Here is a 22,501-nt window from a genome sequence, read left to right on the forward strand (position 1 = left end):
CCCACGCGCGCACCGCGAGGCCGAGACAGAGCGCGCGATCACCACCACAAGAGGAGCTCCCCGCACCACCACCACCTCACAGTCCGTCCATCCGTCCGTCCATATAACCCTCGCCTTCTTGGTACCCGCTGCTCGATCGACCGGGCAAGAAGAAGAAGCAAGAAGCATCAGGAGAGAGCGAGAGCTAGCTGGATCTGCTCGTGGCGGGGATCGAACAAGAGGAGCGCTGGCGATGCTGCAGCTGATGATGGCGCTGGCCTTCTCGGCGGCGCCGCTGACGCTCTACGTGCCGCCGGTGCGCAGCCTCAGCCTCTTCGTGGAGGCCATGGAGACGCTGTGCCGCGAGTGCGCGCCCTACTCCCAGGGCGCCGTCTCCCGCTTCCGCCTCGGCCTCTCCCGCATCTTCGCCGGCCTCGCGCGCGCCCTGCGCTAAGCCGGACGCGTCCGGCAAGCAGATCGATCCTTCTCCTTCTTCTTCTCGCCGTAGGTACACGTGCGCTACACCATGGACAGGGCCACGCCCCCTTGCGCAGCGAAGCGGCCGTGCTCGTCCTGGATCTTGATTACTTAGTTTCATATAGTACTACTAGTTGCTAGCTTTGTTCTCGTTTTGAGTAGCATTTAGAGAAGGAAATGGGTAATAATCTCTGCCCGAAGAGGGCTTTTTTTGTGAGAGATCGTGAGAAGATACATACAGTGTTCTTATGTGGTGGGTGCGATGCGAGGCAGTCCATGAGAAAGTTTGTTGTCATCTGTACATAAATCATACTGCTTGCTACCAGTTGGGAAAGTTTGTGTGTTCTTGAGATGTTGATCGAACTGTTTTGAGTTGTAATGGAAGAGCTTGACTTGTTGATTCGGTCAGTGTCATATCTGTGTATCCGTATGCGCAAATCAGGTTCCGCAATTTCTGTTGGAGTGACGATGATGAAATGCCAACAACTCCCATCATCAAATTTCTTTTCTGTTCGTGCGCACTGCGGAGGAAATGCTAGTGTAACAACTCGTCCAATTTCTTTCTCGAGCGCACTGAGAATTTAGTGGCAATAGACAAAACGAGGAAGAGAAGATGGGGGGAACATGCCAGCACTTCCCGGCCTCCCTGCGACCGGTCGGTTTGCGGCGTTAGGTTTGGCGACTTGGCAGAACCGCGTTCTCTAATCTGCAGAACGATCGCGACCTCTCCCTCCCCGACGCGGTGATGGTTCAATCAAATCAAAATCAATGTCAATGTTAATACTAGTTGTAGTTTGTGCGGCCATTGTGCCTCGCACGCTCCGTTCACACACACGCAGGTGTCACAAAACTGTTCATGTCACATCCGGCCAGCTCGTGGCTCTGGCTGGCGTGCCAGTGTGCCGACACTTGTAACAAGCTCCGACGGCGTCACGGAGATCACGTCCACAGTAACTGTACTCAATATTTTGGAGGAGTGGATGTGGATCAGATCTTTCGGAAGGATAGGCGTTAGTTAGGCCGCACTAAAATATTACGCCCGCGGGGAACAAGGAGCATCGTACTTCATACGTGGTGCTATTTTATTTTCTACTATTTACATGTAAAACAACTGAGCTTGTCGACGTCAACAATGCTCTTGGCGCGTAAAGAAAACGCAGGGGATGGCGATGAGACGGCCTCAAGGTTCTAGAAGGGAGACGCCACCACCTAATCATTTTGTTACTCCGTCGCAGCAGCAGCAGCCAGAGGCCGGCGTGTGGCAGTTGTTTAACCTTACCTTCGGCATCGTTGCACGATTTCAACCGCATTTTCCGGTTGACCTGCGCTAGTGGCGCACGGAGCACGCGCCACTCCTGGCCCTGTATCTCTTGCAGCAGATCTGAGAGTCCATGTGGCCACAAGACGAACGGTAGCACGTCTCTCTCCATGCTTGATTAGTTAATAATCTTCTCTCCCTCCTCCACGGGGATGGCCTTCTTCTCTCCATGAGGATCTCACGTTCGTCGTCGTGTTCGTCGACGGCCACGTCCTGCAGGGACCGGCAAGGCGCCCTGTTGCGACCGCCCGCGTCTGAGGGGTGCTACAAGCCCATACCTCGTGCTGGAACGGCGGCGATGGGCGACACGAGATGCTGGAACCGGCTTGGCCGTGAGCTGCGACCGGCTACGGTTAGAGCTGCATCCCCGGTGAAGGGGCGGCCGACTGTCATCATGTTATGAAGGGCGGCGTGAGTGAGATGCTGGAACCGGCGTGGTCACGAGCAGCAACCGGGCACGGAGGAGGCTGTGCACTAAAATTTTCATACTATTTTTTTTAACATGTGGTAAAAACAACTGAACTTTGTGGACGTCAACAATGCTCTTCGCGCGTAACACACAAGGGATGGCGATGAAACGACAGAAGTTTCTAGAAGGAAAACGCCACCTAACATTCGATAGCACCATCAGCGAGACGACGGCCTGTGCCAGTTGTTATTAACCTTTGGTATCAACATGCATGGCACCTTGCAGGGTTATATTTATCGAGTCTAAAAAACAGTTATATTTGTCTTTGCTCGTTTTTCAACCGCAGTTTTCAGTTGACCTGCACTGGCGGCACATGGAGGAGCACATTTTTCAGTTGACCTGCACTAGCGGCACACGGAGGAGCACCACGTATGGAGTAATCCTCTTTGTGCTCATGTGTGGTGGAGCTTTTATTAGGGGCTGGCAGGTCTTTTGTTCCCTCTGCTAATTTTGTCTTGGGAATCCAAGAGTTCTTATATACCCCCTTCTGTTTAGAGAGCTCAAATTTGAAATCTCATCAACCAAGGAAGATTTTGATGGATGACATGAGTTTTGTGGATACAAAACTGCCCAGTGAAATATCTCCCACATGTTCAACTCCCGAAGCAATAAGTGCATCACCCTCTCACTTGTTGGACTTGCATGGTGCATGTAGAATTTGATGCATGCATGACCAATAATTCCTTCTCTCTAATCTCCTCAAATTAAATGTGGTACGAGACTCGAAGCACTTTAACTCAATTGGACTCAAAGTGAGCCTAATATAATGGAAATCTGAAAATTTTGAGATGAGCCATCTAAACAGGAAAGGAGGGAGTATCCCGCACGGATGGAGTAATACGCTGATGGCACGGTTCTTTTTGTGGAACATGACTTGGCAAAGGCCACTAATATGAAATTATTTTATGTGCTTTCGAGCAATTATCAGACCTTAAGATAAATTTTTGTAAGACTGAGTTTTTTTTTTTTTGCTTCGGGGAGGCGAAGGAGTATGATCACTCTCAACTGTTTCGGTTTCAATTAGGCACATAATCGTTTAGGTATGTAACTCTATGCATGTCAGGAAACTTAGTAATGGAGAATGAAAAATAATAGAGGAAAAGTTCAATCAATTAAGTAGCTGGAAAGGAAAACATATGTCTGTTGGAGGTCGGCTGGTTCTTCTCAATTCTGTCTTAACAAGTTTAGTAATGTTTATACTATCTTTTCTTGAGGTCCCAAAGGGAGTCCTAAAAATGGATTATTATAGATCTCGGTTATTTTGGCAAGGTGAAGGCCACATAAAAAAATACTAATTAGCCAAATGGAACATTCCGTGCCAACCTAAGGACATAGGCGGCCTTGGTATTCTGAATATTGAAGTACAAAATAGGTGTTTCCTAACAACTTGCCGACTTGCTGACTCATGGGCTGCTTTTGGTACAATTCCTGAATCATCTGTAGTTTCAATATCAAAAGCTTGCAAGGTCAATATCAAAAGTTTTGGATCTCCTTCCTTCCTTATCACTTCTGATTTTCTACTAGTTGTTTGGGGGGTTTGGCTCCTCTGCAATTGGTACCTGTTTGAATCTTCATTGTCGTAAATCATATTCTCCACTAAACCTTGTCTTTTTTTTGTAATCTGTGATCATGTAGCAAAATCAGTCTAGGAATTCTCTTGTTGCCTTGAGAACATGAATAGAATCAGACCACATGTCACGTACCTTAAGATTGATCAGCTTCTTTTTTGTTGCTAGGAGAAGGATGGTAAAAGTGAGTACGAAAGGGAGATCGTCCACACCACTTGCAGATCAGCGGGAGGACGACAATTAGTACAGAAACAAGGCGAAGAGAGGTCTTTATGCCACCTAAACTTGCAGATCAGCGGGAGGAGGACAGTGATAGGGCAAAAGAGGATCTCTGCCCATAGATCAACATATACCTTGGTCAAGTTCTGGTTACAAGGAGGACGATCAAGGAGGATTGGGGAAGACGGGCGGGACGAAGGCATGGAGATCACTGTTTGGCGCCAACGCGAGTTCTGTTTGGCGGCAAGCAGCAGTAGGAGATTTTTGACCGGACAAATTGGGTGTTTATTTTCATTTTTTAAAAAAATTAAGTGGGGAAATTAGAGTAGTCAGATTGGAATTGATGGCTGATGTGGATGTCTAAAGCACCAGTGCAGTAATAGTTCAACTCCAGAGGAGCTGAACCCCTCTTCTTAGCTCATTGATTGCTTGGTTATTAACTTATGATACATACCTATAATTCTGAAGTGATAGCTATACTTTGAAGCAGTGGGATCCCCCAAAGCTGAATGCAGTGCAAACATAAATATTTATAATTCCGAAGTGACAGCTCGGTATTGCTTGAAATAAATATCATAGCCACAACTTAAATATTATTTTTATTTAGAGTTGGATGTAGATAACAGAGCACCAACACATCGGGAAAATAAAGAGAAGCAAGGACGCCGGTGTCTCCGACGTGGATCGGCGACCCTATCCCAACCAATCCCGACACGACCCAATCAACGTGGCAGCCAGTGCGCAATGGTCCTGCACACACACATCCTGCGACAAACCCAGACGTGATCAACAACGATGCGACACGAACTGACTCTGACACGCACACACTCGCTCATACCTGGGACTCAGCCATGGCGTGATTATTCTAGCACAGGGCACATGATGGTTTCATGTGACACCCCAAAATTTTGACCTTATTTTATTAATTAAATTTTGCTAGGAAATTAAAAAATTTATTTTCTGGGCTCCCTTTTGATTTTTTGAACAATTTTTCTCTCTTGTTATTATGGAGTTTTCCCAAAAAGAAAACCTTTCAAATATATTATTGGGCTTGTTTAACCTCTCAAGAATTCTTTTATTAGTAGAGCTAATTACATAATTAATTTGCTTGATCTTTATTTTCTTGAAAAATGGTTTTCCAAGGTTATATGGCCATATTTGAACTACAACCATTTGATAAATTCACTTAAAATTTCAATCAAAATTTGGAGATGTCAGGTGATGTTTTTCAATCACTTTTATGCAAAAATATCTTTTATTCATAAAATATTTTGAGCTTTACACCCAATTTTCTTCTTTGGTCCAGTGGGCAATTTTGCACTACAACCCATTTAAATATTTCTTTCTAGATTCCACCCAAATTATGGGATGTTAGTAGCAGCACATGTTTCAACTTTATGCAAAAACCCAGTGATGTTCTTTGAAACTTTTGAGTGAATCAACCTCATCTTCATTCTGATCCAACATGATGGTTTGTACAGCATCCATATTCTTACTTGCTCTTTGGCCCTTGATTCTTTCCCCTGCTTGTAGACCACCCTACAAAAACCCTAAGTCCAGGAGCATGCAACCATTGGAATACTTTTGGTCCATGAGATGATGCCATTTATCTCTTGTCCAGAATTGAAGTTCTGCAAAACTTGCACTAGCAAGTTTGTGCTTTTCACAAACTAACCTCACCACCCTCTTGTTCATCTAAAGAGACTAGGATCTGGAAGATTTGGCCACTCCAAGAAAAGCCTAGGTGCCTGTGGCATTTTGTCAAACACCTGGAGTGCATGGACATTATTGGCATGAGTTTTTGTTTGCATTATGAACTTGGTCTCCTGACCTAACCACCTTGTCCCTTGATCTCCCCTCTATCAATAACCTAGTCATGTTTCTTTCCAACCTCGCCCGAGCGCTCTGGAGTGCCATGGCATTTCGCCGAGCAGCTGGTGGGCGTGCACTGGGCGCGCCCAGAGCGCGCCAACTGCAGCCGCGCACCCGAGCCGCCGCGTCGCGCGTACTCCGTGCCCCTTGACACTTGGCCATCCGCAGCCAGCACGCCACGTATACTCCTGCACCGCAACGCCACCCCGACCACCCCTGGCACCCCACAATGCCACCGTCAGGTTGGCCGTGGCGGCTAGCTGACGGCCGCATTCAGGCCCCGGCCGTGTCGGCGCCGCCCGAGCCACCTCGGCTCGCCACCTGCCCCTGGGAGCCGCGCAAGCTTATCCCCTCGCTCGTCGGCTAGCTCTCGTCGCCTCCACGTCACCCTGCAAGCTACAGAACGTCGGTTCGCCGACGACCTTATCCTCGGCTGCGGAACCGCCATGGCCACACGATATAAGAAGCACCCGAGCTCGTCCAGGCCTCACGTAGCCTCTCTCACTCTCTCACCGACCCACCCATAGCAGTAGGAAGACCAGGGAAGTCGTCTTCTTCCTCTCCGGCAACTCCTGCCGCCGCCACTGCCCCGGCCATTCCGGCGCCACCAGGACCTCCCCCTCTCCACTCTCTTCACCAGGAGATCTCCCTCCCTCTCGTGAGTGCACCCCACACTCAATTTTTGTCGGGAACCACCATAGCCCCGGCCCCCAAATCCAACCGAGGCCGCCATCCGCCGCGAGGCTCGTCGCCGACGACTCCCTCCATCCCCTTTACTCCCTCGACCACCGGAAGAACCGCCCCAGTCTTGCGGATCCATCCCCACCCTTGAGGGCCCGCGAGGAGCCGCCTAACGCCGGCGACAATCGCTGGAGCCCCCGCCTCTGTTCGCCAGAGGAAGAAGAGGGGAGGGGACTGGTCAAACCTGACCAGTGGGGCCCCTGGACCCACTGTCAGCGACCCAGCCCGCCTCCACACATGTTTAAGTGAAGGCGTATAACTCCCCAGTACGTTTCCCCTACACCGAAAACGTATTCCGTCTGAAGCGTTTTCTTTTATATCTTTAAAAAAACAGATTTTTACCAGGACTTTGACTGGCTATAACTTTTTTAATATAACTCCAAATGAATTGATTCTTTTTCCTACATCTCTCAAATTCTGTCTAGTTTATTTTAAGATTTATTTGAAAAAATTTCAAACAACTTTTTTGTGCTGTTTTGAAATTGTGTGTTGATTCCAATATTTTCAAAATAGGATTTTGGAGAGAGGAGAAAACTTTCAAAGTTTTGGAATGCACCCTGACTCTCCACACCTTGAAGGCAAGCATTCTGAACCCTGGCATAATATTTTGCATGCATCATTTGACACAATTATGACATCACTTCAATACGTGGAACTCATTATTTTATGTGGTGATGTGATCGTTTGCATGAATGCTTATTTGGAAATTTCCCTGCTGTTGGAAATGGACATGCTTGTGATGATGATCATCCTCGTATGCCTTTCGTGCCTACCAGAAGGAAAACAGGAAAGTCTCTGTCTTGGGTAGACCCGAGCTTGTCCCTAGTTCCTCGTCGAGACGAGTGTGTCCGGCATGGCATGAGGGGTATGATGAGTGGTGACTCTGTCTGTTGGATGAAATATATTCGTTATGCTAATCATGCAGGGAATACTTAAAACCTCCTGAGTCGACCATAGATCGAGTCTTGTTCCAGTAACCCCATACTTGTTTCGTACTACCACTCGTCTCTACAACAAGTAGAGTACGGTTCAGTAAGTTGTCAACCTCTTTCTAGCACACACCGTATAGAGAGGCCATGGTGGAAGATACCGGTTGTAGATGGTAGGCAGGCCACCTGGTCCGGGGGCATGTGTGTTTCCGGTTGAGACCGAGAAGGGAGGCCACCCCTTAGAGCGCGCAATATAAATTTGATCCCATGCTACGCGAGGTTGTAGCCTCCCCACTTAGAGTTTTGCTTGACAGGTGTCGTGGGTGATTCCAGACACATGTGAGTTAAGCTGATGTGTGCAAGTTAGGTGTGTTTCCAACTAAAAGGCCGTAGACGGAATTAGTCCCGATGGACTAAAGGAATCCGTTACTCGTGGGTAAAGAGTACACCTTCTGCAGAGATTAAACCTATTCGAATAGCCGTGTCCATGGTTAAGGATTACAGTCTGGGATGGGTCAAGTGTCGGTCTTAGTGTCGGTCTTCGGAGGAGAAACTGTTAAACCAGAACATGGATTGTGACTTGTGACTTATGATGATTATGATTATTTTTATTATGGACTAACCCCTTTATATTATTTGAAATATTGAGTATCCCTGGGATGGTTTTACCTCCTGGATATTCACTATATTTATTTACTTTATAAGCCCTTTATGTGGTGTCGCTCAGACGCCCGACTGTGACATACTTGTTATTTATTTTATAAGCCCTTTATGTGGTGTCACTCAGATGCCCGACTGTGGCATGCTTGTTATTTAAGCCCTTTATGTGGTGTCGCTCAGACGCCCGACTGTGGCATGCTTGTTATTTATTTTATAAGCCCTTTATGTGGTGTCGCTCAGACGCCCGACTGTGGCATGCTTGTTATTTAAGCCCTTTACTAGATGACTCGTTGCGCCAATGGCGCAAAGGCCGAGAGGGAGTCAAGTATTGTGAGAATATTTAGACACCCAAGTCAAAAACCAAATGTGACCAACACTCCCGCATCCTCTGCTTGGAAGCCACCTTTTCTCACCGGATCTAACATAGATACATGATTTTTCAAGAGCAAATTTTAAAGAAAATATAAAGCATGGAAGGCTTTAAGTTGTACTATTGAGACCATACCACCATATCTTCATTTAGTTTCTTTAGAATCTAAAGGTCTAAGAGGATGGTACATGTGAGAAGCTGTGAATCCACAACAAAAAACTAAACTAACTTTCAAACAAACATTTCAAGTTTGGAAGCCACAAAGAAGCAGCCCAGATCTCCCATTGTAGTGGAGGTACATGTCCTTAATCCTGCGTCCACAGCCCATAATTTTTCAACACCTAAATCCACGAAATCCAACCAAAGGAAATAATGGCAGAAACATGCGCCATGGCTTACATCTCCGAGAAGGACTTCTTGGCATTCTTGTGTAGGTTGGACACAACAATCCTTGCCGCGAGCTGCAGAAGAACCACACAGGCACCTTCCTTCACCTTGCCCTTGGGGAGGAGGGGGGCAACACTTGCAGCGCCGTGACAAGGCTTTGCGAACGCCGCCTGCGAGAGCGCGCAGCGGAGGGCGTCGAGAGTGGAAGCTGCCTCCGCCTTGGCGAGAGAGTAGTGGCCACGCGACTCGAGGCAACACACGAAGCGGTCGCGCTGGAGCAGCACGCTGTGCACAGATGTGTAGGCAAGTAACAAAGATTGGTCAAAGGGAAACAAATTATCCAAAAGAAGAAAGGTTTTATATATTTTCAACGTACCCAGCCATAAAATCAGAAGTTTCTTGATTAACAAAATGAACACACAATTAAGCGGGCATAGGAGGTATACAATCATGTACTGACAAAAATCAGAGGGGTTAGATTACGTTGAAATGAGATAAATCATCAAGGTTCCAATGATAGAAATCGTTGGGCCCGATGCACTGATTAATGTTACAGCACACAGGCAAGCTAGACATCTTCGTCTGGAGCGAATACTTTCTTCTTCCTATATATATCGAAGGTGTCTGAAAGTATGAAGACTGGAATCAAAAAATAACAGGGGACAAACCATAAGTAAGCACTCATTGCAATATACCTGATCAATCAGTATTAGGTTGTTAAACAAGGGCAGGCAAAAAGAAATGAAGAATAATTTGATAATTAATGTAGCCTTACTATACCGGCCATTGAAACGAATCACCAACCAAGATCTTTAATTTTTTGATGAATTCTTGTTGGGTTCTAAAGAAGGGTGAAAGGAACCTTAGCAGAAGACGATGCCTATCCATTGGTTTTACGACTTCCGTCAAACTACATTAGCATGATATCTATGTGAGGTTCACGCATTCAAAAATATGGCCGGCTATAATTCTATGGTCTGTAATTCTACAAAACCAGATAAATGTTTTGGAATGGCTAAAGATAACAAGAAAAACAAAATTAGTAACTTTCGACCAACAAAGCAGAAGTCCAGGATTACTGGTTTGGTGTCAGCCTATTTCTTAAAGCACAAAGTAGCATGGCAAGACAACCTTTCTTTGAGCAAAGTGAGCATAACAGCTACCCATTAAATGCAGTTATGAAGGAAAATTGGCAACCTAACTATAATTGCATAACAACTTATTTTCCAGCAGAAACTACATCATTTCATAGGCCAACCTGGAAGCAAGGATTCACCTTAAATGAAGAAGGAAGCCGAACACACCCACATTATAGCAGCAACAAGAGAATTTCCAAGAATTTATAGACTACAAAAACTCACAGAAACTCCACTATGTGGGACAAACTCACAATTGGCGAGGTTGGTGAGCAATTGCATAGGGACACGGTTAAGCATGCAAACTCAAGAACCTGATTCTAAAAATTGGCAAGCGTGAGATATTACAATTGGCGAGTGTGAAATATTAGATGCTAAGCAGGCAAATTCAAGAAGATGATTCTAACAACTACCTCTAGGAAAGTAGTCTAGAATTCATGTAACATGTGGTGTTCTCTGAATAACTGAGAAAATCAGAGGAAACAATAGAAGACGGTAAGAAATAATTTTATATTGCATAATAAGAATAATTAATGAAGCATTGGGGCATAAGAATACATAAATGACTCCATGGTCATCTCTTTAGCAAGATCTGCACTTCAATCCAAAAGTAAGAGATGCCTGTTGCTGATCACTTGCTAAACGATGAAACATTCATACGGACATTATCACTCACTAACTGGTAAACTGGCACACAAAATACACATGCACGAGGTAATGGCTCTATGGGCGTCAAAAACATCACCGATTCATACCTGCACACGAATTGATGAACAAAGGTGAGGACACGCGTGGCTGGCAAGGCAGGAGGAAGCATTGGCAGGTAAGGAAAGAACTGCAACCAAGGGAACAGTAGAGAACATCAGTGGAAGGCACAACAATGGAAGAAATTGAATAAGCTAATTCTTTTAGTGTTCAGAAGTACTGTACAAAATAACCAAATGCCACCACTAATTCTTTAGCATGTACCATAATCAAGCGTCATTGGAAATTTCATTTAGTAGGGAATCTAAAAGGAGAGAGATAAATATGCTAATTGACATGGAACATCCTACTGTGCTTGTTTGCATTCTCAAATCACCGTGTTGATGTTAAATTTATTCCTGAAGATAGAACTAAGGCATCGCAAAATATTTGAATGACTGGAGCGTAGAGGAATCTGGGAAGCTACATCAGTGTTCAGGTTCACTCATGAACGAAATGATATCACCCCCTACCAAATCCAGCAATAAGATCAGTGCGGATGCACTAAACGCCAGAATCCGATCCTAGCCAAGCATAAATTTGCCATTCAACAAGAGAAAATTGAAATTATGGGCTGGAGGAAGTACACACTGGGATGGTACTTCTCGACCAGCAGCATCACCATGCCATCCCCAGCTTATGCATTTTTTTACAACGTCATCTTCAAATAGTAGCTAGCATGTGCAGTTTGGCAGGGAATGAATAGTCTGCATGTGGTGATCTGCACATATTATGAACATACATACTAAGGCTTTAGTTCAAATAAATTAGTCCTATTGAATTAGTAATGTCCTGTGCTGATTATTAGTCCGACCATGCAAGTATAAGAAAATCAATACAGTAGTGCAAGGTCATACAAGAAAACCGGTCCTAGAAAGCTAATTCTTTTAGTGTTCAGAATTTATCACCTCAAATTTGTTAGAACCACACAGGCCAAAAACATTTTTGCAAATACAATATATGCAGAACTTGGTTCTGTTTACAGTACACATGCCTGAAAGCTTAGTTGCTTCAGTTCGCTGAGAATTACCTAGTCAGTCAGGCACAATTACAGCCTGTAAAAGCAACAAATAATGAAAAAAGTCAGATAAGTAAATCACAAGCCACAACAGAGTTGTAAATGTTTACTTCATCAAAAGGTTGGCCAGTAGATGTAAGGTTAGATCCACATGGATAAAACGTAGAAAAATAATACTCCACCGGCGGCATCATGGCCATGGCCTCGAGCGGTGGTAGGAGTGACGCAGAGGGGGATGGAGTGGAGGCGCTATGGGCAGGCCAACACCGACCTGGTCACTTGAATCTGAAGCAAGATGACTATTTTGTATTGTTAATGAAAAAATTGAATACTGAAATGTATCGAGAATTAGAGAATGTACTGCATGAATCAAGCTTTTGACCCAGAAAATAAAACCATACAATTCTGTGCTAACCTTTAGTTCTACAAAATTAACATATACTGAGATCTGTTCAAGCTCCTTCTTAAAAAATAGCTATATTAGACGGTTCCCAAATTCAACAAAAGGTGGGTTCAGCCATGCGTACTATCAAAGACCTGACCACTTGACTTTAAAGCAAGATGACAGTTTTATGTACGACCAAACAAGGGCGCAGGTGACAAGATCTCTGCAAAAATCAAGCCATTCAAATGCACTTGAGATCAAAATACATCATGCACAGACAAATGGTATTAGCTACGCTGTCGTTATTCTATTTTGTTTCTTGAGCAGCGACTCAATTAATATTCTCACTGATCCAGTTTACTCAAGAACTTCTGAACCAGTTGCAGGACTCCTATGGACTAAGGTACTCTAGCTGCTTGCATCTTTCAGAGGATCTAATTAGAACCAATTCTATGGGTGGTTTATCTTTTTAGAACTATTAGTATTCACTCAGTGGAGAAGTGCAAGCAGGAGCTGACTTCAGTTGGAATAAGTGTGCTAGAAAATATGGCCAATAGATTGTACGTCGGCAAAGTACGAACTGAAACACTCGAAGATCCCAGTGTTAAAAGTGGATGTTAAATTCAGACCTTATCAATGTAGGGTGTGAATCCCAAACACTAAACGCGATCTGCAGGCATAAAAAGAAACAAATAATCTTTAGATTCTCCCCTGCAGAATAGTAGAATAATAACATTTTGATTCCTGGACAACTCCTTCCTCCAAATCACATTCAGTTGACCCTTCTCCACTCTCAAATCCTCCTTCTGGGGCTGAAGATTTGGAGGGCCGCAACTCGGTTCTCAAACAGATAATAGAGCATGTAGAAACCAATCCGATCCAATCCTCCTGCAGCAGAGAGGGAGCTGCACGAGCGCGAACACGAACAGAGCACAACAACCATCCGCTTGTGTGAGAAAGCTGAATCAAAGGACCAAATCGAATAGAGACAGACACATGGAGGAGGTGAAGAGGGACGAGAGGGCACCTTGATGAGCTCCATGGCGTCAGCGTCCCGAGAAGAAGCACACAGACGGGGGACGGCCGGTGGGCAGAGTGACCGCTCACGGACGGGAAGCTCGGGCGCGGGCTCGGCGGCCTCACGGCGCCGGCGGGGGGAGGAAGTGGCAGCTGACGCCGACCATCGTCGTGGCTCTCCCTGCCGGCAGGCGCTCGCTTCTCCCCACCGCTTCCCACTGGCCACCCCGTCGTGGCTCTCCCTGCCGGCTGCCGCTCGCTTCTCCCCACCGCTTCCCACTGTCCACCCCTGCTCTCCATGGAGACGAGATGAGCCCCATCTGGACCAGGCGCCGTCGATGGAGGAGGGAGGTGGAGGGGCTACGCCGAGGGAGAGGAAGAGGAAGAGGAAGAGAAGGAGGCGGCCGGAGGAAGCGAGCACTCGAGACCTTATCCCTTCCCTCGTAGCTACAGTAACGCAGACGAATAAAAGGAGATGTGGCCACGGCCGCTAGTTGGGCACACTTGCTCATCCTTTATATGTTCAATGTGGTGTCGCTCAGACGCTCGAATGTGGCATGTTTGTTATTTATTTTACAAGCCCTTTATGTGGCGTCGCACAGACGCCCGACTATGGCATGCTTGTCATTTATTTACCATATAAGCCCTTTATGTGATGTCGCTTAGACGCTCGACTGAGGCATGCTTCATATCATGGCCCTTTTGAGGCGTCGCTACAGAAACCTGATCGGTGCATGTTATTTCTACCCCAGCATTGCATATCCATGTTGCATATAAATAACCTGCTTGCATGCATCAGAGATATTTTATTTTATGACTGACGATGTGATCATAGAATGTTTCAGCGCATGATTATCATTTATATTATACCCGTGTTCATAATATTTGCGAGTACATTCAAAGTACTCACTGGCTTGTCCCTGGCTATTGTCTTGGCTAGATTTCTTGCATGGAGAGGAGCGTTGCGATGACAGCCCCGGAACCTAAGCAATGGTGATAGCAGCCTCGCGAAGATAGGAGTTAACCTGGTTAGTTGTTCCTGTGGGAAATGGAGTTCCACGGACACTGATGATCCACAAACCGCTCCCGCCATCAATCACTAGAAACCATTTGTTGTACTCCTAGGCCAGAATGGTCTTGTACTACATATTTTATGTATTTTTGCTTGGAATTTCTGTATCAAGTTGGTGCCTCATCAGCTAACAGTAATCCTGGGGCTGGTGAGCACAAGGGTCATTTTCTGGAAATTATATCCCGAAAATCCGGTCGCGACATTTCAGTCGAGCATCAACATCCTTTGGCCGCTGGCTGGCTAGCAGCACGTGGGCCAGCAGGGGCACAAGGGTTCGCCATCGGCATCCGTCAGGACGGCGGTGGTTCCGGGCTGCTCTTGTGGTCCGACGACGACCCTTGCGTCTACCGGGAGGCCTGATTTCGCGGAGAGATTGTTGTGCTCTGCGAGCAGCCGTCGAGCGTCCTGGTGATGCGGAGATGCATCGGCGGCGGCCGTCAGGTGCCCTAGGGCCAGGACCAGCAGGAACACGGCGGCCGTCGTCTTGAGAGCGGATGTAGAAGCCATGGCTGCTGCTAGCTAGCCTGAGATCGGCAGGAGGTCAGGCTATAGATATAGGTGGCTAGATATGGCGATCGGAGATGAGAGGTATGACTAAATGGTATAACTGTTTGTATAGAGACATAATGCACTAGGTGGACAAAAAGGCCATCGTTTTAAAATAAATCTGCACTCACGGAATGACACGAAATGACGCATACAATATTGGTGTGTGCAACAGCCAAGGTCGGCCGAGATCAACCTGTCTGCTTCTCCAAAGTTGAGACCAGGAACATTATCAAGGATATGCCCTCAGAAAAATCGCCAGGCCCAGGTGGCTTTACTGGCCTTTTATAAAAAAAATAATCAGTACGTGCTACTACTCCTGGTCTGGTATCTCTTACTGCAGAAAGAATCCAGGTGGCGACATGACGAACGGTACCACGTCTCTCTCCATGTGCTACATGCTTACAATTTGTTAATCTCTCTCACAGCTGCCCACACATGCCTTCATTCTAGTACAATCAAGCACGCAGCCAGTTTAGATTCCAGAATGCTGCCATGCAAAAAGGAGAATGATTTTGTGATTAACCATCCTGGTTTAGTCTAGAACCTGTTGATTGATTAATAAAAATTAGTGTTGCCGTATCATAACTTCACAGGGTATCAGTTAGAAGTGGTACCGCTGACTACGAACACTTAATACTACTCTAGACATTTTGGCTCAAGAGGGAACAACATGCCTATCCATTCGCCCGCTTGCCTTTCCTGCTTAGACATGGCAACTATGTCAGACCAGGTCAGCTCTTGCATGGGCAATCATGCGTTGATTGATGCTCCACCACCACTTTTATCCGGTGGCAAAGCATTTCTTCTCCCAAACGCAAAGTCGCCAATGGATGCCACCTTTTCAAGAACCACCTGGATGGGGCTCCTGACTGTATTGGGCTAATAAGCCGCGGCACCGTGTTGGACACGACCAGCGCGTGTATGGGCACGCACTGGACGAGTCGGACACGTCGGGTCCATAGCGGGTCGAGTGTGTGCGTGTGTGTAGAGTGCACGGGCATGTCCGTGGACTCGTACACCGTGTGCGTGTCTGTAGGGGACAGCCGTTGGCGAGACGTGCGGGATGCTCGCGCGTGATCTATTGGAAGCCCGCCGTGAGCCGTGCGCGTCGGAGCGCGTTGTGGGCACGAGCGAGGCGGGCGGATCGCGGGCGCGAGGGGGGAGGGAGCGTGGGTGCGTGCCCAGTCGCTGGCTCCGGGTATAAAGCCCACGTGGTGATCGTTGTGATGGTGAGGTGGGGTGCTCGAGTTCGTGCTTGAGTGGAGTGGCCGTTCGTGCGGCTGTGGCGTTTGTGCGCCTGAAAATCTCCTGTACACCGCGTCTTCTTCTTCCTTCTTCCTTCTTCCTCCTCGGTTCGTGTCACAGAGAGAGAGAGAGAAAGCGCGAGGTAGAAAGGAGCTAGGGCGAGCTAGGGTTTAGGGTTTGCACCAACAGACTGGAGCAGCATAACGATGATGGTTTCTGGAACTTCCCCGATTCTTGCATTTGCAGGGTGTGCCAACTTTCAAACTGCCAGTGTATATCTTCACATGATCACAGACGTAAGTAGTCAAGAGAAGGCTACAAGAAGCTGGTGATGTCTGTCAAAAACCTTGGCCGGCTCCGGCTCTGGGTTCGCCAGATGCTCCAAGTTCATGATCCTTATGGGCTTCCCCAGCTTGGACTTATCCTCCATCCTAGCAGTTTCCAGCGCCTTTGCAGACACAGGGAAGCTCATTTCGTCATAGGAATCCAGGATTATGTCTGACCCCAGGCACGCATTGTCACGGTAGAACGTTGCAAACTGGCCAGCTGCTAAACCCTGGTCGTCTTTGGACAGACGAACCTCCAAAACGTCTCCCTTCTCTTCGGTTTGCTCTTTTGCCACGGTGCAATCATGGAAATCGGGACTATGCCGTACCTGGTATTGACAGTAGCATGGATATCAACTTAGAGCATCTAGCAGACCCTGTATAACACCGCGACCCGTAAAATAACCGTCAAACTATGGGTCAGCGCGGAAAATTCTGCCCAAGCAGATCCCGCAAACGTGTCCGATCCGTAAAACTTTTTGCAGGGCGCGGCAAAAGTTCGCCCTCAACCTTTAGATTCACGGGGTGGGAGGCCAACCCGAGCTCGCCCCCAAAAGTTCGCCCTCAACCTTTAGATTCACGGGGTGGGAGGCCAACCCGAGCTCGCCCCCTATCCGCAGCAAGATTTGGTGCGAGGGAAATTTCCACGCGGCCCCGCCACCGCCCGCTCCGTTCCATCTTCCGCGGTCATTCTTTGCTGCCATGGAAGCCTCCCAGCCGTCCCCCGTCACCGTGGAGGTCGCGCACGTGCAATCCCCTCCTGCGGATCTCGTCACCGGTCATGTCGCCCCGGCCGTCGCCCAAGGCACCATCGGGCCTGCCCGCAAGCGGCAGGGCAACGTTGTCGTGCATGGCGGCAATCCGGCTGGCCCCGCCGGAAAGGCACGCGCGCCGGGTGCCGCGGCCGCTGCGCGATCTGCCCGGCCGTCGACGAAGAAGGTGAGCAAGGTTTCGGGCATGAAGCGCAAGAAGGTTCCTATGAAAAGGCCGGCGCCTTCGTCACTCCCTCTGCCCCGACAAGATGTTCCCCGACAATGCCGTTCAACGGCGCTGCTTCCATCGCAGGCGAGGTGTTTGATGAAATGGCCGAAAAGTATGCATATTCGATCCCTTGTTCTTGCTTCGCTTTTCGCCATTGTTGTAGCTCGTAACTTGATGTCACTCAATGTAGCGGTGGTCGAACAATGCCACTGCTGAGTTCGTGAACTTGTTGGACATCGATCAAGCCCCATTCGCTGATTTCAATTACAATGAAATGGAGGGTGGCGTGGATGATCACGATGGTGAAGATGAAGTGGAGGAGGTAGATGAGGGGGCTTATGAGCGAGCGCAAGCAAAAAAAGCGTCAGATCAAAGAACTACACGATCTTGGAAGATCAAATCTCGATCAAGGCTTGGAGTGCGGTGTCTCTTGATGCTTGCACGAGTACATCTCAAACCTCCAAGAGGTATTGGCAAAGAATCGAAGATCAATACTCCCGCATGATGGCGAAGCATCCCAATAGGACATTTCAGACCTTTCGCTCACTCCAAGGTCGTTGGGACCTGATCAAGCCGATTTTGTAGCCGTTGGGCTTCTTGCTTGGAACAAGTTTGCAATGCACCTCCAAGTGAAACCGTGGAATCCGACTATGTGAGTTCGTTTTCACGTCCCAAGTTGTGCACATCATTTGTATCATATGAAGTGATGGCATTATTTGACTTTGTTTTAATTGTGTAGGATAAAATTATCCAACAAAGATACAAAGACATGGAAGCTTCCGAAGGCAAATTTATTAAACTAGAGCACTATTGGGATATGCTCAAAGAGTGCGACAAGTGAAAGTTGATTGACAAAGAATTCCCACTGAAGAGAGGTTCACTTACGAACATGGATGAAGATGAAGATGAAGATGACCCAAGAAACTTGAACAAGCCCGATGGTGACAAGAAGACAAAGGAGAAGATCAAGAGGGAACACGAATCATCGAGCTTGCGGGACAAGATAGATGTCATGGTGCAATCAAATGAGTTAATGTTAGCTAAGACATCGAAGACAAAGAAAGAGTTGGCCGAGAAGAAGGCATGAGAGAATCAAGATAAGTGGCAATTGCTCAAGGATGAGGGGTTGCGCAAGGCGGCCATTGAGGGGAGAAGAGCACGTGCCGCTGAGAACAAAGCCTTGTCCAAGCTTCTTGCCGAAGAGAATAGGATCATGACATTGAACCGCAATGAAATGGACGACATCACCAAAGAATGGCATGATATGGCAAGGAGAGACATCTTGAAGAGGAGGATGCTTGCTTCGGCTGGTGTGTGTTATAGTGCCGGCGATGTTTTCTCATCAGGATTTGGAACCAATGTCGCCGATGCATTTAGTGCGCCCACCGATGATTTCGTTGCCGGAGTTGGAACAAGTGCCAGCGATGGATTCGGGGGCGTCGATGAGCTCGATCGAGGTGGTGCGGAGTGAAGATCATGACGACGAATGAAAAGCGACCAAGATGATGACGAACGTGGTCGTCGCTTTTACATGAAGCCCTTTTGCGTTTGTCCTATAAAACTATGATTTTATTTGCGCGCGAACTATGTTTTATTGTTTGAATTTAAACTCATTTGTCGGAAACGTTCCCAAATTCGCTTTATTAGGGGTTTTCAGTTTGCGGGTCGACGTGGCGGCGCCCGAGCAGACCCCATATAACGACCCGTAAAAGAGCATCTTTTGCGAATATCTTTTTTTACGGTCCATTTTGTGGGGTCTGACTCTACCGCCGCCCGCGTCAGCCCTCAAAGCCGTTTTTTCATGAACTGTAAACGCGTTTTGCGAGTCGGCATTATAGGAGGTCTGCTAGAGATGCTCTAACTGACGGAATAAAGTGCAGCACATGATAAAAGCAGATCCACGGTTGATCTGAATACTAAACAGATTGTGTATAAAAGTTAAAACGAAGATGGATCAGGCAACAGTGAGTTGGAAGCTGCCACCGTATTTTTCTATAAACCCAAATTAAAAATTAACGACCGTAGGTCAAGGTAGAACTGATAGGTTTCAGAACTGCTTAACTGTAATCGAGGATCAATAGGATTTATGAACCACTCTCTCCTAACCTAGCACCTAAACGAGTCCAAGCATACAGATGGTACCATGCACATGTTTTGACAGGGGGAAAAATGGACTGCTGATGATTGCTTTGGGGGTTGTGTGTTTGATTGGGGTGGTGGTTATAGATTTTTTTTTCCTTACGAGGACGACATATACATATATTTTGTACTCCCTCTGTAAACTAATATAAGAGCGTTCAGATTACTAACTAGTGATCTAAATGCTCTTATATTAATTTACAGAGGGAGTAACAAACACCATTTAACCCTTGCAGATGGTAAGAACTTCAATTCAAATATGCTATACTGCCACAAGACCTAATTGTGTAACTATGGTACCTTGCATTTAAGGCGTTCATTATCTGATGGCCCAGAATCACTAAACCAGTTTAGTGATCCAACACGAAATGTCCGCCTCCTCTTATCCAGTGAATAGTAATTCCTTGATACAAAAACCACATTATTTTGCACATCTTTCTCCACAACATACCTGCGTAAGGAACAAGTCATTTGATGAATCTATGGATAAAGAGATATGTGCTACATGAGGGCAGATCTTTCTTGAATTGCATAATACTTCAGGCAATATACATTTTAATTAGCTGATTTTAGTGTATTATCAACAGTGCGTACCAAAGTCCTCCAGAAAGTCGCAAACCTTGTCGCTGACCAGTCGTATAGAACCAAAACCCACGGTGTGTCCCTAGGTAATCTCCAGTTTCAGCCTCAAGAAGCATACCCTCCATTTCTCCTATATGTCTTTGAACAAATTCTCTAAATTTGACCTAGAAAGAGAGACTTTTTAAGCTTAAAATAAGAAAAAACTAGGAGAAAGGACAGAACTATATTTTGCACAAAACATGTGCATTATTAACAACTATGTTAAAGCAATCACCTTTCCAAGAAAACATATCCCCTGGGAATCCTTTCTAGCTTGGTTAGGAAGGTCCATCTGAACAGCCAGACTGCGAACTTCATCTTGTAAAAGATGAGCTCAATTTACAAAAAATACACCGGCAGTCCTGGAAAAACATAACTATCCTGATCTGATAAAATATGTCACCTTTGTTATACACCCCAGTGGAAAAAGAAGCCTCCTAAGCTGAGGCTGAGAGAGATGTGAGAGGAAATAAGTTTGATCCTTGACCTGAAATGAAAATCAGAGTCTGAAAGGTGGTTTCGACAAACCAATATTGAAACAAAAGAACCAGCTATTTGTTTCACTGTATCACAACTTTCCTTCTAGGATGAATAATACTCCCTCCGTCCTAAAATAAGTGTCTCAATTTTGTACTAACTTTAGTAAAAATTGTACTAAGCTTGAGACACTTATTTTAGGAGGGAGGGAGTAGAACTCAATTGACATCAAATTCAATAACACTGAAGCTAAGCAAGCTATTTTAAAGCACCTCGTCCTTCGAAAGTTGGACCACCGATGGCCCTTCAGCATTCTCAAAGGGTGGATGGACTACATGTGGATAATGTCCCGAGGCTATGGAATCAAATCCCAAATTTTCAATTGCTTCTAAGAAAGCTCCTTGCCGGGTTATATTTATGGAGTCTATAAAATACTTATATTTATCGTTGCTCGTTTATCAACCGCATTTTTCAATTGACCTGCACCAGTGGCACACGGAAGAGCACCTAATAATCCACTTTGTGTTGATGTGTAGTGGAGCTTTTATTAGAGGCTGCCAGCTCTTTTGCTCTCTCTACTAATTTTGTTTTGGGAATCCAGGAGGGGTTCTTATATACTCCCCCTTCCGGTTTAGAGGAATTAGATCTGAAATCTCATCGACTAAGATAGATTTTGATGGATGCCATGAGTTTTGTGGATACAAAAGTATGCAATGAAATACGAGTATTTTCCATATGTTCGACTCCCGAAGCAATAAAAACATCACTCTCTCTATCTTATTGGACTTGCATGGTGTATGTAGAATTTGATGCATGCATGACCACTAATTCCCTCTCTCTAATCTCTAAGAATTAAATATGACGTGAGACTCAAAGCACTTTAACTCAATTGGACACGAAGTGAGCCTAATATAATGGAAATCTGAATTTTTTTAGATGAGCCCTCTAAACAGGAAAGAAGGGAGTATCGTTTTCACCTCCAACTCTGTCTTAACAATTTTTTAGATGAGCAAAAAAGAGGTCGGCTGGTTCTTCTCAACTCTGTCTTAACAAGTTTAGTAATGTTTGTACTATCTTTGTTTGAGCTCCCAAAGAGAGTCCTAGAAAAAATGGATTATTATAGATCTCCGTTATTTTGGCAAGGTGAAGGCCACACGAAAAAAATACTAGTTAGCCAAATTGAACATTCTATGCCAACCTAAGGACATAGGCGACCTTGGTATTCTGAATATTGAAGTACATAATAGGTGCCTCATAAGTAAAAGGCTATTAAACTAGTAAATCACAAAGGAATGTGGTATAGTTTACTTAGGAGGAAATACATTAAAAACAAGACTACAACCCAAATGGAGAAGAAACCAGGTGACTCTCAGTTTTGAACTGGTTTAATGAGAGTTATAGATTCATTTTTGAGCATTGGAACCTTCCAACAAGCATTGTTCATGTGCAATTAAATAATTTTGTAGACACAATCAGGTGTCTTCTCTGTTAACGCCATGTGCAAAGCTTAGAGTTTCTCTGGCTCTCACCGGTGTTGTCGTCGGTCTGCCTCGTCTCCAGTGGCCTTAGGGCCATGGAGGCATGGTGGATCTCAGCCCTTGCCGGCGGGAAGGCTCTGTTTTTAGATGTTCCTTTGAGTTTTGATAGGGTTTGTGTCCTGCTCCCTAAAGATGGAATAAGGTTCTCCCCGCCTAGCCCCCGTCCCGGTAGTGTGTCTAGCATTGTCAGTGGTAGTGCAGAGATGTGTCTCCGGCGGATCTGTGGTGGATTTGCTCGGATCTGGTTGTAGTCCAATTACGTTT

General features: G+C 46.1%; 3 protein-coding genes across 18 annotated transcripts; 1 reads left to right on the plus strand and 2 right to left on the minus strand.

The window, feature by feature from the left end:
• The first annotated feature begins 6 nt into the window (after positions 1 to 6).
• Positions 7 to 870, plus strand: LOC119291595. Its single transcript, XM_037570377.1, has one exon. The coding sequence runs from the start codon at positions 233 to 235 to the stop codon at positions 431 to 433; it is 201 nt and encodes a 66-aa protein (XP_037426274.1). The 5' UTR covers positions 7 to 232; the 3' UTR covers positions 434 to 870.
• Positions 871 to 8,698: 7,828 nt separating this feature from the next.
• LOC119291596 lies at positions 8,699 to 13,772 on the minus strand. Of its 16 annotated transcripts, none has more exons than XR_005142538.1 (8): positions 13,300 to 13,772; positions 12,902 to 13,177; positions 12,070 to 12,172; positions 11,900 to 11,924; positions 11,461 to 11,590; positions 9,366 to 10,960; positions 9,002 to 9,274; positions 8,699 to 8,913 (listed from the first exon to the last, which is right to left on the minus strand). XR_005142538.1 is itself a non-coding variant. In XM_037570379.1 (7 exons), the coding sequence occupies exons 3-7, from the start codon at positions 11,492 to 11,494 to the stop codon at positions 8,908 to 8,910; spliced, it is 534 nt and encodes a 177-aa protein (XP_037426276.1). In that variant the 5' UTR covers positions 11,495 to 11,590; positions 11,864 to 12,186; positions 12,902 to 12,942; the 3' UTR covers positions 8,699 to 8,907. The 16 variants fall into 16 exon arrangements, 5 of the variants coding, with proteins under 5 accessions (XP_037426276.1, XP_037426279.1, XP_037426278.1 ...); XR_005142539.1 differs by having other exon boundaries at positions 12,070 to 12,186; XR_005142537.1 differs by having other exon boundaries at positions 11,900 to 12,172; positions 12,902 to 12,942.
• A 1,888-nt stretch (positions 13,773 to 15,660) lies between these two features.
• LOC119292844 (tRNA-specific 2-thiouridylase MnmA-like) lies at positions 15,661 to 22,274 on the minus strand. Its single transcript, XM_037571535.1, has 9 exons — positions 22,229 to 22,274; positions 20,972 to 21,099; positions 20,628 to 20,709; positions 20,458 to 20,543; positions 20,196 to 20,347; positions 19,902 to 20,052; positions 16,502 to 16,810; positions 16,343 to 16,433; positions 15,661 to 15,779 (listed from the first exon to the last, which is right to left on the minus strand). Exons 1-9 carry the CDS (start codon positions 22,272 to 22,274, stop codon positions 15,661 to 15,663), a joined length of 1,164 nt encoding a protein of 387 aa, XP_037427432.1.
• Between the last annotated feature and the right edge of the window lie 227 nt (positions 22,275 to 22,501).

This window comes from Triticum dicoccoides, chromosome 4B, assembly GCF_002162155.2.
Source record: "Triticum dicoccoides isolate Atlit2015 ecotype Zavitan chromosome 4B, WEW_v2.0, whole genome shotgun sequence".
Taxonomy (NCBI): domain Eukaryota; kingdom Viridiplantae; phylum Streptophyta; class Magnoliopsida; order Poales; family Poaceae; genus Triticum; species Triticum dicoccoides.